Raw genomic sequence first — 15,932 nt, forward strand, 5'->3', positions numbered from 1 at the left:
CGCACCCACTGCTTCAGTCAGGTGCATTGGTGCTGGCAGTCAGCCAGGGGCCGGGATGGAGCCCTTGGAGGTCCCTGACAGCGATGTTCAAACCGGCTGGCCAGGTCGGGCAGCCCGGCGGGGCTAGCGCCGGGGTGGGGTGAGGCCCCGGGGTGGGGCAGGTGAGGGAGGGGGCGGGGACGGCCGGGCCCCGGTGAGCCCCGGGTGAGGCCCGCCCCCCCCCCGTCCTCGGGCTACTGTGATAGTCACATGACGCGCAAGTCATGTCCGGTCGATGCGTCGGCGCGGAGGAGCACTGGACAGCGAGTCGGAGGAGCTGTTGCTGGTCTCTGACCACGAGAGCGACGATCACCAGGAAACGACGACCCAACCGAAGGGTCCTGGAGCGGAAAAGGCAACCGTCGACTTCCCATCATTCGCAGAGACGTTTGTCGTCACAAAGCACGTGATGCTGCGGCTGCTCGGCGCCGTCTACTTCTTCGCCTTTCTCGGCGCGTACCTGCAAAACGGCGCGCTCCTCGGTGAGCGCGGCCTGATGCCGGCAAAGCCGCACCTCGAGCGGCTTCAAAAGCAAAACGCGGCCGGCGGCGGCTCGCGGCTCGACGGCTTCTTGTCTGCGCCCTCCGTCTACTGGTGGCTGCCGCTCAGCGACGCCTCGCTGGACGGCGTCGCCGCGGCCGGCGTCGCGATCGCCTCGCTCGTCTGCTGCGGCCTCCACTCTTCGGCGGCGATGGCGGCGATGTGGCTCCTCTACTTCTCCCTCGTGACGGCGGCCGAGGGCTCCACTTTCTACCAGTACGGCTGGGAGAGCCAGCTCCTCGAGACGGGCGCCCTCGCCGTGTTCCTGCCGCTGCTCCAGCGCCGCGACTCCGACCCTTCCCGCGTCGTGCTGTGGCTCTTCCGCTGGCTCTCGTTCCGCATCTCGCTCGGCGCCGGCCTCATCAAGGTGCGCGGCGGCTCCTGCTGGGAGGCGCGCACCTGCCTGCACTACCACTTCGAGACGCAGCCGCTGCCTTCGCCCGCCTCGTTCGCCTTCCACTTCCTGCCAAAGTGGCTCCTCTCGCGCGGCGTCGACCTCGACCTGATCGTCCAGCTTTACGCGTCGTGGGCGGTGCTGGTGCCCTGCTGCGGCGAGCGCTTGCGCCGGCTTCGCCGCGCCGCCGGCGCGCTGCAGGTCGCCTTCATGCTCAACATCGCCGCCTCGGGCAACCTCTCCTTCCTCAACCACCTCACCGTCGTCCCGTCGCTCTCCTGCCTCGACGACGCCTGCTGGCGGCCGCTCGCCCGCCGCTGCCCGCGCGCCCTCGCCGCCCTCGTCGCAGAGCCCGCCGCCGCCCTCGGGAAAGCCGAGCCGCCGCCGTCGCGCCTCGCCCGCGCCGCGCGGGTGCTGCTTGACTGCGCCTTGCTCGGGGTGGTCGGATGGCTCTCTTGGCCGGTGCTTGCCAACCTGCTTGAGCTCGGTGGCGGGCGGCAGGCCATGAACGCATCCTTTGGCGCCTTCAAGCTCGTCAATACGTACGGCGCGTTCGGCAGCGTGGGCGAGGCGCGGTACGAGCCCATCGTCTCTCTGAGCCACGACGGGCGCACCTGGCACGAGGCGCGCCGCCCCCCGCCCTCCCCCCTGCCGCCCGCCCCGCCTCCGCATCTCGCACTCTCCCGTAGGTCGAGTTCCCCTGCAAGCCCGGCGCGGTGACTCGCCGGCCATGCTTCTGCGCTCCCTACCACTACCGGCTCGACTGGAACATCTGGTTCCTCGGCTTCAAGCCGCACCAAAGCATGCTGCAGCGGCGCGAGCGGTGGCTTTTCGCCTTCCTCCTCAAGCTGCTCGCCGCCGACCCGCCCGCCCTCTCCCTCCTCGCCGCGGGCGCCGCCGACGGCGCCGCCTTTCGCGACCCGGAGCCGCCGCACGCCCGCAAGGCGCCGCGGTACGCCAAGGTGGACATGTACCGCTACTCGATGGCGGAGCCGCTCTGGCTGCTCGCAGCCCGCTGGTGGCGCGCACCCGCGACGCCGCTCGTGTGGTGGAGCCGCGCCTACGAGGAGCAGCTCGTGCCTGCGGTGACGGTGGGCCCGCGGGGCGAGCTGGTGCGAGCGGAGGAGCCCAGGAAAGAGCGCCCTAAGGCGAGAGAAACGCAGACGCCGCCGCCTGTGGACGAGGAGCCGCAGTGCGCGCTGTGGACGTCCATGGGCGAATGCGAGCGGAACCCGCGGTTCATGGCGCAGCGTTGCGCCCGCGCGTGCGCAAGTCAATGACAACTACGTTTACGAAAACATGGTTAGTCCACATAGTCGCGCGCTGTGTGTGATGTTGTCGTGCCGTCGAAAAGTCCTCGACACGAGAGTTGTCCGCGGCGCTCGCGGTGTGGGTTGCACTTTCTCGACTCTCGCGCGCGCTCTCCGCGGAGGGGGAGCGGGAGGAGCTGCTCTTTTGTGTTCTCGTGGTCGCGCTGTGAGAGTGAAGTACCACGATTGTGGTAGTATCGTGTACGATGATGGTGTTCTAAGAACACGGACGTAACACATTCTAGAGACGAATATACAGCTCATTTTTCACTCAGCAGCGCCGCTGCGCCGCCTGCACACAGGCCCCGCCTCGATCTTCTGTGGCAGCAGCTGGTTCGATAGGTCATCTCCGTTGCCTAGGTAGCCGCGGCCGCCCCTGCCCCAGGTAAAGATGGCGCTATCGCCGGTGGTGGCGAGGCTGTGGTTGTCTCCAGCCGACACCTCGACGACGCGCCGCCCAGCAAAGGCCTCGACCTTCTTGGGCAGCTGCTGGCGTGCTGGTCGCCGTGGCCCAGCTTGCCAAAGGTTCCAGAGCCCCAGCTCCAAACACCCCCGTCGGCGGTGAGGGCGATGCTGTGGTGCGTTCCAGCCGAGACAGCGACTGTGCGCCGCCCCGCCAACGCCTCGACCTTCTTCGGCAGTAGCTGCCGCTGCTCGTCGCCGTGGCCCAGCTTGCCAAAGGCTCCATGGCCCCAGCTCCAGACAGCGCCGTCGGCGGTGATGGCGAAGCTGTGGTAGACTCCAGCCGACACAGCGACGACGCGCCGCCCAGCAAAGGCCTCGACCTTCTTGGGCAGCTGCCGGTGCTGCTGGTTGCCGTGGCCCAGCCGGCCTTCGCCTCCGCCGCCCCAGCTCCAGACGGCGCCGTCGGCGGTGATGGCGAAGCTGTGGTCGCCTCCAACCGACACAGCGACGACGCGCTGGCCAGCAAAGGCCTCGATCTTCTTCGGCTGCCACTGGTTCTGCTGGTCGCCATGGCCCAGCTTGCCGTATTCTCCGTCGCCCCAGCTCCAGACGGCGCCGTCGGCGGTAATGGCGAGGTTGTGTCTCCGTCCATCCGTCACTGCAACGACGCTCTGGCCGGCAAAGGCCTCGATCTTCGTCGGCTGCCACAGGTCGCACCGTCGCTGCCACTGGTTCTGCAGGTCGCCATGGCCCAGCTGGCCACGGTGTCCCTGGCCCCAGCTCCAGACAGCTCCATCGGCGGTGAGGGCGAGGCTGTGGTTATATCCAGCTGCCACGCTCACGGCACGCTCGTCGCCCAGGGGGAGGCGGGTAGGTGTGTTCAGCCGCGTCACGGCCTCACCGTGCCCGAGCAGTCCTGGCGTCCAGCTCTCAGCCATTCCGCACGACGACAGCCGCCCCTCGCCATCAATGAAGAGGCTGTGCATATAGCCTGCCGCCGCCCTCGCCGGCGGGTTGGATTCGCGCAGCAACGCCGAATAACACAGCCACCGTACGGCGCAGCTCTCGCCCTCTGGCTGCGCCGGCAGGTCGAAGCCGCGCTCTTGCGCCCACAAGCGGATGCCCTCCTCCGCAAGCGAGGCGTGAAAGAGAAGCGAGACGGCCGCGGCGCGAGCGATGTCGATGGGGCTGGCAAAGCGGGAGAGGACGCGCACGAGGAGCTCCCTGGGGAGGTCGAGGAGGCGGGCGGGCGGCGGCGCGTCTGGCGAGGGCGCGGCGGCGGCGGCGCGGCGACGAGCGATTTCTCTACCCTCAACTTTCTCGCTAACACGCGCGCACCGCCGAGCCTGCGGCGGGCGCGCTGCGGCCGCACGTCTAACTCCGTCAATAGTGCCACGAGCCCACGACGTGCGGCCTAGAATTAGCTCACGCACCTCTGCTCGCATACACTCACCCATTGAATTGCCACTGCCAGTGATTGCGACTGCAGCTTGCGACTGCAACGACCCGTCTTTTTTCTTTTTTTATCGATCAACACTTTCGATAGACCGAAAGTAAGATCGTTCGGTGCAGAAACCCCGGCCATGCCCATGTAACGCAATTGTGCTCGATTTTTTTGAAATTTAGAAAAGGAGTTGCGGTGTTGATCGCCGCGGGAGCCCTCTTATATACCAAAAGGAGGGCTACACGAGGCCCTCTACGCTGGGGTGCCGGCGCCCTACTGGGCGCCCCCCACTCCCTTCCCCTTAGAGCCCCCCATCCCGCTTACCCCCCCGCGCGGTCCCGCGCGGCCGCGCGACGCCGCACCAATGGCGCGCTGTGCCTCGTCCGCGAGCGCCGTCCAGAGCTGCACCGACAGTCGCTGCAGCGCAAACGGCATCCATTCGCGCGCCGACCACGACGTCTGGTCGTACTGCCACCACGTGAGCTTCCGGCCCGCCACCTCAGCCACCCGCATCAGCAGCTCCTCCACCCCCGCGCTCATTGCGCCGAACGCCTCGAACGAAGAGCAGCGCCTCCACATGGCACTTCCCCTCTGCGTCCGTGTACTGGCCCTTGACAGCCTCAACCGTCCCGGTCCCCGTCCGCGGATCCCACCGTCCCACCCTCCCACCCCTGTCCCCGCCCTCCACGCCCAGAACCGTCTCGCGGGCGCGTGGCAGCGTGTTGCCGCAAGCGACGAACGCCCCCATGCGCCCCACCCCCGAGGGGTCCCGCCGCCGCCGCCGCCGCCGCCGCCGCCGCCGCTCTTTTGGCCTGCGCCAACACCGGCATCCAGCAGCTGCGTATCGGAGCACGGGGCAGCGGGCAGCTCAGCGGCACAAAGACATAAGGCACCCGCCGCGGGCTGTGTGCACTCCAGCAGCTCAGTGGAGCCGGAGCACCCCAGACCGCCGACCGGCTGCCCGTTCGACTCCGCATGGTCCCTCCCTCGCGCGGCTGGCGGCGCCAGCGGCGCAGCCGCCAGCTGCCACCGCCGTCTCCCCGTCCTCGCCTCCGCCACCGTCTTTGGCGGAGGTACCCTCCGGCGCCGGGCTGTCGGGTGACAGCAGCAGCGACGCCATAGAAATCAGCAACGGCGTCTGGAACGCCAACCAGGTTGCAACTCTGTCTCGAAAACGATACCAACCAACAGCTCTCAGGACCCCCGGTGCTGGGGTGCTGCCAGCAACCAACCACGAACTCGTAGCTCACTGAGGAGGGAGTGCGGAAGCTCCGCGCGGCTGAAGTACCACGCCTGCCCGCCGGGACCGCTTGCGGGAAGCCATCGCCAGCGCTGTCGCAGCATCGAGCGGCGCGTCCTCCCCTACGAGCGGCAGCCTGTATTGCACCATAGGTCGTCGGCTTTGCCGACGGGCGACGTGGACGGACACAGGCAGGGATGACGGGCGAACACGGTACCCGAACAAGCATGATCCAGAGAAGGGGGCATTGATTGCACTACATAGTGAGTGCGGGACCTGGGGCAGCAACCAAGCAACAACCTGGATGGGTGCTGCGCAACCGACGCCAACCAGCAGCGTTCACAGCACAGTCGACTGCCCCCCCCCCCCCCCCGCCCCGTTCGGCGGCGGCTTCTCGCCCACCGCCGTTCTCAAGCTGCGCCGCCTCGCGCGCAAAGTCGCGCGCGGCAGCGTTGACCGCACGGCCTACTCGCCCAAGTACTCGCTCTCTTTTATGTTAAACTCTTTTATGTCCCACCATGCAGAGCGCATCTCTCTCTCTCTCTGTTGTGCGAGGCGTGAACCGCGCCATTCGCTCTCACCTGGCAACCCTGTCTGCACGTCTCGCGCGCGCGTGAACAGGGCTCGCCAAGGCGCAAGGCCAAGGGAAGGGGAACACACACACATTGTGGGCTGGCCTGCTATGTGCTTACTCTATACAACCCCCTGCACGCGTCCCACCCTTTGCCCTGGCCGGCCGATCTCCTCTCTTTTACACACATAAATCATCGAAAACCATAACCCATCTCGCGCGCGCGTGAACAGGGCGGCGCCGGCGGGCGGACGAGCCAATCCGGCACGAGACGAGACGCCGAGACGACGCCTCCTCCGAGCACCACCTGCAGAGCGGAGCGGCGGTCGATGACTAGCAGCGGCTGTGGTTCTCTCGCGCCAGCACGGCGGCGACGCGCTGGTCAGCGAAGGCCTCGACCTTCTTGGGCAGCAGCTGGTTCTGCACGTCGCCGTGGCCCAACTTGCCGTGGCGGCCTTCGCCCCAGCTCCAGACAGCGCCGTCGGCGGTGATGGCGAGGCTATGGTAGACTCCAGCCGACACAGCGACGACGCGCCGCCCAATGAAGGCCTCGACCTTCATCGGCAGCAGCTGGGTCTGCTTGTCACCGTGGCCCAGCTTGCCAGAGCCTCCAACGCCCCAGCTCCAGACGGAGCCGTCGGCGGTGAGGGCGAGGCTGTGGCTGCTTCCAGCCGACACAGCGACAACGCGCCGCCCAGCGAAGGCCTCGACCTTCTTCGGCAGCAGCTGGTGCTGCTGGTCACCGTGGCCCAGCTTGCCCGCGTTTCCACCGCCCCAGCTCCAGACGGCGCCGTTGGCGGTGAGGGCGAGGCTGTGAGCCCTTCCAGCCGACACAGCAACGGCACGCTGGTCAGCGAAAGCTTCGACCTTCTTTGGCTGCCGCTGGTCCTGCTGGTCGCCGTGGCCCAACCTGCCAAAGGCTCCACTGCCCCAGCTCCAAGCGGCGCCGTCAGCGGTGATGGCCAGGCTGTGGCGGGCTCCGGCCGACACGGCGACGACGCGCTGCCCAGCCAAGGCCTCGACCTTCTTGGGCAGCGGCTGCCACTGCTCGTCACCATGGCCAGCGTAGCCACCGCCCCAGCTCCAAACGGCGTCGTCGGCGGTGATGGCGAGGCTGTGCTCGCCGCCAGCCGACACAGTGACGACGCGCTGGCCAGCAAAGGCCTCGACCTTCTTGGGCAGCAGCTGGCGCTGCTGGTCGCCATGGCCCAACCGGCCAAAGAGTCCATAGCCCCAGCTCCAGACGGTGCCATCGGCGGCGAGGGCGAGGCTGTGGAAATCTCCAGCCGACACGCTCACAGCGCGCTCGCCGCCCAGCGGGGAAGCGAGGCGGATCGGCGTGTTGAGCGCTGGGACGGTTTCTGTTGAGCCGCACGACGACAGCCGCCCCTCGCCGTCGATGAAGACGCTGTGCCATTCGCCTGCTGCCGCCCTCGCCGGCGGGTTGGACTCGTGCAGCAGTGCGGCGAAGCACAGCCATCGCACGGCGCAGCTCTCGCCCTCGGGCTGCGCCGGCAGCTCGAAGCCGCGCTCTTGCGCCCACAAGCGGATGCCGTCCTCCGCGAGCGAGGCGTGAAAGAGAAGCGAGACGGCCGCGACGCAAGCGATGTCGGCAGGGCTGTTGCGAGAGAGGGCGCGCACGAGGAGCTCCCTGGGGAGGTCGAGGAGCCGGGAGGGCGGCGGCAAAGCTCGGCGGGGTGGACATCGCGAAGAAAGAATCTTACAACAAAACTCCCTCGCACAACACTGGGCACGGGACTGGCGCGCACTGGCACGAACACAGGTACACCACGGGAGCCGCCTAAGCGACTCCTGCGAGGGTGGCGAGGCACTTAGCTCCGTGCACCCGCCCACCCCCGCCACAGGCAAGCTCATTCACGACCTGCTCTGCGATGGCCGTGTGAAGAACGACTGAGATGCGCTGCTTCTGCAGCCCCAGCCAGCTCTTGGTGGTCCAAGTCACCTCATCGAGGTACTGGGCCCGCGTCAGCTTGTTCTGCGAAGAAAGAATTTACGGAGGACATGGTGACGCTGCTGCAGAAGAGCGGCACATGGACTTACGAGAGGGCGACCTCGGGCTTTGTGCCCTGGGAAGCGGCCCTGGCGTCGCAGTCAGGAATAGGGGTGCATGGAGGTCGACTCTGGCCTGGCGCTGGGGCCGCCCGACGAAACAGACTTGGATGGATGCGTCGTACGGTGGTCTCATGCCCAAGTGAGGTAGTGCATCTGACCACTCCGGATCCTGCTGACAAGTTCCTCTTGTGTAGCTCGATCGGTCACACCGCCATCACCGCCGACGTCTCCCACCCACCCACCCAGTGAGTGAGACGATGGATGGAGAGGGGGGACGGCGAGACTACATGTAGAGTTGCAACTAGAGACGGCTCGCAGCGGCGGTCACGAGAAATAAAACCGTGTGTCTGTCGCACAACCGGATCTGTGTCTGTCGCACAACACTGGGCACGGGACTGGCGCGCACTGGCACTAACACAGTGGCCCGCACTAATCGACCCCTGTAAAGTGACTCGTTCGCTTTCTCCACCAACCAAACTGTGATTTTGTGTCAGCGCTGTGTCTTGCTTTGCCAACAACAAACCAAAATCCAAAACACTGTAAGGTAGGTAGAAATCGCAAACCCCGTCAGCAGTCCTCCTCCGGGAATGTACGTAAGAGCTACATTCACTGAAATGTTACCAACCGGTGAGAAAAAGAAACAAAAAAACCCTGGCGCGGCGACGCCACAAGCCGAGCCGACGGGTCCAGCATGCTCTCGGCGATGCTCGACGGGTCCACGGACGGCGAGCAGGCCCTCCTCCTCCGCAAGATGGCCAAGCGCGACACCGTCACCAAGCTCAAGGCGCTGGGCGAGCTCCGCGAGGCGCTCTCGGCGCACGGCGCCAGCTGGGCGGCGGAGCTGATGCCGCACTGGGTGCCGCACTTTGTCCGGCTGAGCGGCGACGGGTCGTGGCAGGTGCGCGAATCGGCGTGCGCGGCGCTGGGGCAGCTCGCGTCGCTGCTCGGCCGCCAGCTCGCGCCCCACCTGCGGCCGCTGATGGCCGCCTGGCTGTGCGCAAAGCACGACCCTCACGGCGGCACGGCGGCGGCGGCGGCGGCGGCCTTTGGCGTCGCATTCCCCAACCCGCGCAAGTACGCGGACGCGCTCCTCTTCTGCCGCGACGAGCTCGCCCGCGGCCTCGCCGAGCGCGCCCTCTCCGCGCCGCCGGCCGCCGCCAGCGACAAGGACGAGGCCGCCGCCGCCGCCGACGCGCACGCTCGCCGGGTTGGCTCGGCGCTGCGGGCGGCGTCGCACCTGCTCGCGGTCGCTGCGGAGAGCGGCGAGGCCCCTGCGTCGGGTGCGCGTGCGGCGCTCGAGGCGGCGCTGTGCGGCGGCGAGGTGTGGAGGCTGGGGAGCGCCGCGTCGAGCTTTGTGCGGACGGGAGCGTACGGCTGGGCGGGATCCGTCCTCTCCCACTCGACCGCGCTGGCGGCGGGCACCGCGGCCGAGATGGCGGGGCTGCTGCTCGGCGGCCTCAAGGAGAGCGAGCCCGCCTGCCATGCCGCGCTCTGGGAGCCACTGCTGCTGCTGCTGCGCGACCACGGCGCCGCAGTCTCGTGTAGCGAGGCGGCGCGCCACACGCTGCCGCGCCTCGTCTCACTGCTCGAGCACGGCTGCCACGGCGCCGCGCCGACCGTCGCGCGCGCGCTCCTCCCGCTCGTCTCCCTCCTGCCCGCCCCCCTCTTTGAGCCGCCCGCCTCCGCCGCACTCCCGCCCGCCGCCGCGCTGCTGGCCGCCCTTTGGCGGGGCCTGGGCGCGTCGGCGCTGCCGCCGCAGCACGGCGCCCATCTGCTGCGCGCGTACGGCGAGCTGCTGCAGCTGCTGGTCGTGCGCACCTCCGCCCGCGGCGCGAGCGCGGCGCCCCTCTTGCGTGAGGCGCTGTGCGGCCGCGCCGCGGCCGTCGTCGGCGACGTCCCTAGAAGCGGAACGCGTTTTCTTTTGTCTCCTACCTAGCGCGCGAGCGCGCGAGGGGACACGGGCTCAGCTGTATTCGAGCCTGTGGGAGTCCGCTGTCTTCCGCTGCACTCGTACCCCTCGTATTCACGCGGTGCTCTGAGTCCTCCGCACACAAGGCCGTCCTCCCGCCCTGATGTTGGCGTTTTCAGCCACGCAGGCGGCGACGCCCCGCAGAGGATCTCGCCGGACGAGGCGGCGGTGAAGGCGCCTAGATGCGGGGTAGAGAGGTAGAGATTGTCCTCCGATCGGAGGACACGTGTTCGCTGTCTTGGCGGCCGGTGCGCTCACTCCCCCTTCCGCCCCAACGCTTGGTATGTCCATGGCGCACATCTCTCGCCATCTCCCCCGACATCTCCCCCCCTCCCCCACATACCCCCCCCCCCCCCCAGGCGGGGCTCGCGGACGCGGCCGTGCGGATCGCCCTCTCGAGCCGCTGCGCCCCCTCCACCGCATCGATGTGGGCCGACCTCGTGCGGGCGGTTGCGCGGGCCGCGTCGGACGCCGCGGCCGGGACAAGTCCCGGACATGTCCCGGCCGGGGAGGGCGGCGCCGGCGGAGGCGGCGAGGCTGCGCGAGCCGCCGCCAGCGCGTCGAGGCTGCTGCGGGCCATGCACGCGCCGCTCGCCCTCCGCGCCAAGGCGCCGCGGCCGGTGGCTGCCGCCGCGGGGCAGGGCGCCGCCTCTGAGCAGCAGCAGCGAGCGGCGGCCCAGCTCTCCGCTCTCTGCGCTGCCGTCGGCGAGGAGAGCTTTGGTTCGCTCCTCCCGGCGGCGCGCTCCGGCGCCGACGGGCCCGCGGCGCTGCTGGTCGCCTTGTGCCGCGACTTTGGCCTGTGCGCGCTCGCGGCTTCCGTCACACGCGCGTGCTCCCCGGACCGCGGCGGGTGGGCGGTCGAGCTGCTGCCGGCGGCGGGCAGCGTCGTCGCGGTGCGCGCCCAGCCGGTCCCCGCCGCGCTTTGTGCCGCGCCGGATCTGATGCGCGGGACGCTGCTGCCGTGGGCGAGCGCGGTGGTCTCCGGCGTCTCGCCCGAGGGGCAGGTGTCGCGGCGCACGGCGAGGCTCCTCCTCGCTCGGCTGGTCTCGGAGGAGTGGGAGGCGGAGGGGGGCGGCGGCAGAGACCTCGCGCGGACGCACTGGCAGGCGGTACTCCGCTCGGTGCCGGCGGCGTGGGAGTGGCTGGCGGCGCTGCTGGCCGACCTCGCGGCGGCGGTGGGAGGCGGCAGCCCTGCCCAGGCCGGCGGCGGTGCCCAGCAGCTGCTGAGCTGCACCGAGCTCGACTGCCTCGCCAAAGGCGCTGCGGAGGCCGCGCTCGGCCGGCAGGCTGGCGGCGGCCCCCCACAGGCGGCGGAGCGCTTCCTGCTCGCGTGTGCGCCCGGCGGCGTGCGGCTGCTCGGCGGCGCGGCGACGGCGGCGGTGCTGCACGCGTGCGCAGATGTCTTGCGCGACGCGTGCGCCGAGGGGGACCGCTGGCCTTGTGCGGCGGACCCGCTGTGGCTTCAGAGCAGCCGGAGCGACGCGTGGGGGGAGCGCGCACGCGCGGCCTTGCGCGTCGCTGCGCCTGCCTTGCGCGGCGTGCGCACCCTTGGGGAGGACGGCGCACCGAGAAGCGGAAGACGGACTCTTGTATTCCGACTAGCGCTCGAGAGGACACGTGTACGACTGTATTCGGCCGTACTCCGATCATTGTACGCGCAGCCCGTGTATCCACACGGTGCTCTGAGGAGTCTGCACAATGCCGTCTTCCCGCCCTGACCTCGGTGTACACATGGCGTACTAGGACGACACACTGTGCTCGGAGGTGGTGGCGGCGTGCTTGCGCTCCATCTTCAGCTTGATCGGGCTACGGTGGGTCGACGGGTGGCTCTTCCATCCGCAGCGGACCGACGAGGCGGAGGGCGAGGAGGAGGGCGGCGGCGATCTCCAGCCGCGCCTCGCTGGGGAGGTGACCTCGCTTCTTCGCGCCCTCGTTGGCGTGCGCGGGTCCGGGTTGGTTGATCGGGGGGGTTGCCGTTTCCGTAGGCCGACGAGGCTGTTCTCGAGGCGCTCGCTCTGGAGCCCATTGTGGCTGATGCGACGGCAGAGGCGGAGGAGGAGGCGGAGGCAGAGGCGGACGCCGCCGAGACGAGTTCGGTGCCGGCGATGTGCGCGGAGACCCTCTCCCTCGCTGCGAGGCTGTGGGCGGAGGCGTCTCCGCTCGCAGCCGAGGCGCCGGTGGCAGCCGCGCGAAGCCCATTGCGGCCGCGCTCCCCACGTCACGGTGGCCGCGGCTTTTGGTAGGGCGGTCCGCTCTCGCGCGGCGAGCGCGAGGCACTTCTGGTGGAGCTCTGCACCGCCGCTGCCGGCACGGCGCCAGCATCGCTCGACAGCCACACGCGATGGCGGCCGGCGCTTCGCCGTTGGGCGTACATGGCGCCGAGAGCGTTTGGGCGCTGGCCCCTCGCGCCCCTGCTTCATCCGTAGAAGGAGGTCGGTGGATTAGGTGCGGAGCCTCGTGCGGCTCGGCGGCGGCGGCGTGCTCGCATACCTGCAGGACACTCTGGGAGCGGCGGCTTGGGAGCGCGCCGCTGGCGGCGACGAATCGCGGCCGTGGTTGCTCGCTATGCTCGCGGTAGCGCTGCTGCGCGGCCCGCGCGTCGATAGTGGCGCGGCCTCGGAGGATGCGGGGTCTCGATCCGTGGAGGAGGCTGTCTTTGCGTGCTTGCCTGCTCTGCCGGTCGAGGTGGTTGGCTTCGCGCTCCGCCGCGGTTTCGGGCTCGGCGGAGTCCCGGGTGGCGAAGACGTCCCGGTCCCGGCCGGGTGCGGCTCTCTGGGCCCCCTCACCACTTTGCGCGCGTTTGTGTCGTGCACGCTGCTCCCCGCGCTCGGCAGCCGCTGGGCCTCGGCGCTCCCGGGTGCCGCCGCCGCGGCCGTGCAACGGGCGTTCGCCGCCGGGCCCGGAGCGGATCGGGAGGCCTCCGCTGCCGCCGCCCGTTCGCTCGCGCTGCTCCTCGCCGCGGCTGGTCCCGCGCGTGCGCCCGAGTTGCTCGCACCGGGCGGGAGCCTCGCGGCTGCCTTGCCCGCCGAGCTCGGGCCAATTGAGGGTGCGGCTGGCGGCGACACACCGGGCCCCGCCCTGCACGTCTTGCGCGTCTGCGTCTCTGCCGCGTGCGCGGCCGCGCCCGCTCCCACGCCCGCGCCGCTCGCATCGCTGGCCCGGCAAGCGATCGACAGCTTCCTGTCGCTCCGTCCCGGCGCTGCCGCGGCTGCGAGGGCCGCCGAGGCGCGATTCGGAGGCGGGGGCGCGGCGGCGGAGAGCGGCGCCGCCGCGGAGGACGCCGCGGAGGAGGCGGAGATCAGGGAAGAGCGGCGAGTCTTGGCGCGGTTGCGCCTCCTCGCGACGTTGCTGCCCGCTTCCGACGTTACCGCCCAGGATGGAAGGACGCACGAGGGGGTGGAGGGAGGCGCGCGTTGACGCGAGTCGCTCGGCTGTAGGCGGAGCCGATTCTCGAGCAAGCGAGGCGTCTCTCTCTCACCGTCGAGATGAGCAAGTTGGCCGCGCCGCTCGACACCGCCTTGTGCGCCGTTCTCGGGGTGTTGCTGCCGGCGGCAGCCGCGTCCGCCGCGTCGTTCCCCGTCGTGCTCGCGCACTCGCGCTGGATGGCGGCGTCGGTGGAGCGCGCGTTGCGTCGGGCGGCCAGCAGCGATGGCGATGGCGGCGACGGGTGGGCTGCTGTCGTGAGCGGATGCAGCGCGCTCGTCGAGGCTTTCGGCAAGGTGCCGCCCCTCGACACATCCGAGCACGGTGCGGGCGCGGCGGCGGCGGCGGCGGCGGCGGCGGCTCTCCTCGCCGGCGCTGGCGCCGCGAGCATGAAGGCGGTGGACAGCGAGGCTCTGAGCGAGGGGGTCGGTGCCGCCGCAGACCGGAGCGAGCGGCTGCAGCGCGCGCTTCTCCTGCTCCTGACGAAGCGCGCTCACGGCGCGGCGCGGCTGCGGTGGTCGCAGCGCGCGCTCCTCGATGCCCTCACCGCGCTGCGTTCGATGCCCGCGGTGCAGCTGCCCGCTGCGGCCGCCATCGCGTCGCTCTCGCCGCTGATCGGCGCGCGCTCCTCTCCGGTGCGGTTTGGCGCCCTCGCGCTCTTCGAGCGCCTCCAGAGCGCGGAGGCGGAGGCTGGCGCCGCCGCGGCTAGCGAGGAGGGGGCTGAGGAGGAGGGCGACGCCGACGAGCCGTTGCCGCTGCGCTTCTTGTTTGGCGGCGCGGCGCAGACGGTCGCGGGGCGTCGCGCCGCCGCGGACGGCGAGGCCATGGTGGCGCTGGACCGCCTCGAGGAGCTGATGGGGGACGCGGCCGACGCAGAGGCTCGTATGCTCGCGTGGAGCGCCGCTCTCGCTCTGCTAGCACACGCTCGTCCGACAGCCGCCGCGCGCGTGTCGGCCGGGTGGAAGCACTCGGGACTGCCCGGCTTCCTCAACGAGACGCTGCTTCCCCTTCTGCCGCTCGCCCGCCCGCCCCCCGGCTCCGGAGCCGCATCTCTGGCGGCGCCCACATCGCTCGGCGAGAGCGACCCGCCGCCCGGCGCAGCAGAGGTGGCGGTGGCGGTGTTTGCAGCCCTGCTGTCGAGGGTGCCGGCGCTCGCTCGCCACTGGTACACCTCGGAGCTCTCGCGCGCGGCGCATGCCGCGGTGGCGCGCTACACGGAGCTGCACGTCACGCCGGCGCTGCTGCGGCGCGAGGCGGAGGCGATCTCCGCCGCGCCTAGCTCGGGCGACGACTTCGTCGTCAAGGCGTCGATCGGCGCGCGCAGCGTGACGGCAACCTACTCGTACGAGGGCACGTACATGCAGATCGTGCTGCGCCTCGACCGGGCCCACCCGCTCCGCGCGGTGGAGGTGGAGTGCACGCAGCGGGCGGGCGTGTCGGACGCGCGGTGGCGGAAGTGGCAGCGCACCATCTCGACGATGCTGCTCGCGCAGAACGGCTCGCTGCGCGACGCGCTCGCCCTCTTCAAGGAGAATGTCGATCGCGTGTTTGAAGGCGAGGGGGAGCGCGGCGCGCCCCGGCGGGTGATGACGGCCTGCCAGCCCTGAGCACTCTTGTTGCGCGGTAGGTGTCGAGGAGTGCCCCATCTGCTACGCCATCGTGCACGGCACCACCCGCCAGCTGCCGAAGCTCTCCTGCCGCACCTGCCACAACAAGTTCCACGCGGCTTGCCTGTACAAGTGGTTCTCCTCGTCGCAAAAGTCGAGCTGCCCGCTCTGCCAGACAGCGTGGGGCTGAGGACGAGTCTGCCGCGGGGCTTCGGAGGCGGGCCCCTGGGGGCGCGCGGGAGCGGGCGGTCCCGGCAGGCTGTGGACTGTGCGCACCGCATGGGATCTGTGATTCATTTTCTTTCTTTCAAGTTTCACATCCCCCAAAGTCGCACAGGTCACGTCCCCGCCCACACCCACAGAGCTCGGCTCTCCGCTCTTAGCAAGGCGGCGGGCACAATCATCCCACCGCATCCGCCAGGCTGGCCCAACCGTGCGACACGGCGCCTAGTTGTCGAGTGATTCATCAATTCGCCCACACCCACAGAGCTCGGCTCTCCGCTCTTAGCAAGGCGGCGGGCACAATCATCCCACCGCATCCGCCAGGCTGGCCCAACCGTGCGACACGGCGCCTAGTTGTCGAGTGATTCATCAATTCACTCCATCGTGCACGTCGCCGGGCTGGCCCAGCCTTCCGGGCGCGGCGCCTCCGACTGGGAGGATGCTGAGCGAGTACTCGTCGTGCAGGACGGCAGAGCTTACCCGCGCCGACGAAGGCTGCACCGCCGGGCAGAAGGCGCCGTCCGGCTCCGTCAGCTGTCACCGTTGAACCACTTGCGCTTCTTGGGGGCCTTGCTCTTTGGCTCGACCTGGTTTGCCCCAAAGATGGCCGCCGCCGCGTCAATCGACTCCTTGACATCAGCCGGGAGCTTGTGGACGGTCTCCGCCATCGAATCGTACTTCTTTTTTGTGGCCGA

The 15,932-nt window shown here is 69.8% G+C and overlaps 3 protein-coding genes across 3 annotated transcripts in view; all 3 read left to right on the forward strand.

The window, feature by feature from the left end:
* EMIHUDRAFT_114709 (hypothetical protein) overlaps positions 1–2,253 on the forward strand; it is a gene marked incomplete at both ends in the record, with an annotated part of 6,880 nt that extends 4,627 nt beyond the window's left edge. The window contains 2 exons of the mRNA XM_005779723.1: positions 395–1,561; positions 1,663–2,253. Coding sequence (XP_005779780.1) covers positions 395–1,561; positions 1,663–2,253 — 1,758 coding nt within the window. The remainder of the gene's footprint in view (positions 1–394; positions 1,562–1,662) is intronic.
* Positions 2,254–8,707: 6,454 nt separating this feature from the next.
* On the forward strand, positions 8,708–10,089 carry EMIHUDRAFT_235953 (hypothetical protein; the record flags this gene model as incomplete). The annotated part of the gene is made up of 3 exons (XM_005779724.1): positions 8,708–8,914; positions 9,191–9,910; positions 10,072–10,089. 3 exons carry the CDS (start codon positions 8,708–8,710, stop codon positions 10,087–10,089), a joined length of 945 nt encoding a protein of 314 aa, XP_005779781.1.
* A 1,963-nt stretch (positions 10,090–12,052) lies between these two features.
* Positions 12,053–13,099, forward strand: EMIHUDRAFT_443222 (hypothetical protein; the record flags this gene model as incomplete). The annotated part of the gene is made up of 3 exons (XM_005779725.1): positions 12,053–12,156; positions 12,229–12,360; positions 12,431–13,099. Coding segments are annotated over exons 1-3 (867 nt in total), but the record flags the coding sequence as incomplete, so codon positions are not given.
* Positions 13,100–15,932: the final 2,833 nt, after the last annotated feature.

The sequence above is a fragment of the Emiliania huxleyi genome, assembly GCF_000372725.1.
Source record: "Emiliania huxleyi CCMP1516 unplaced genomic scaffold EMIHUscaffold_228, whole genome shotgun sequence".
Lineage (NCBI taxonomy): Eukaryota > Haptophyta > Isochrysidales > Noelaerhabdaceae > Emiliania > Emiliania huxleyi.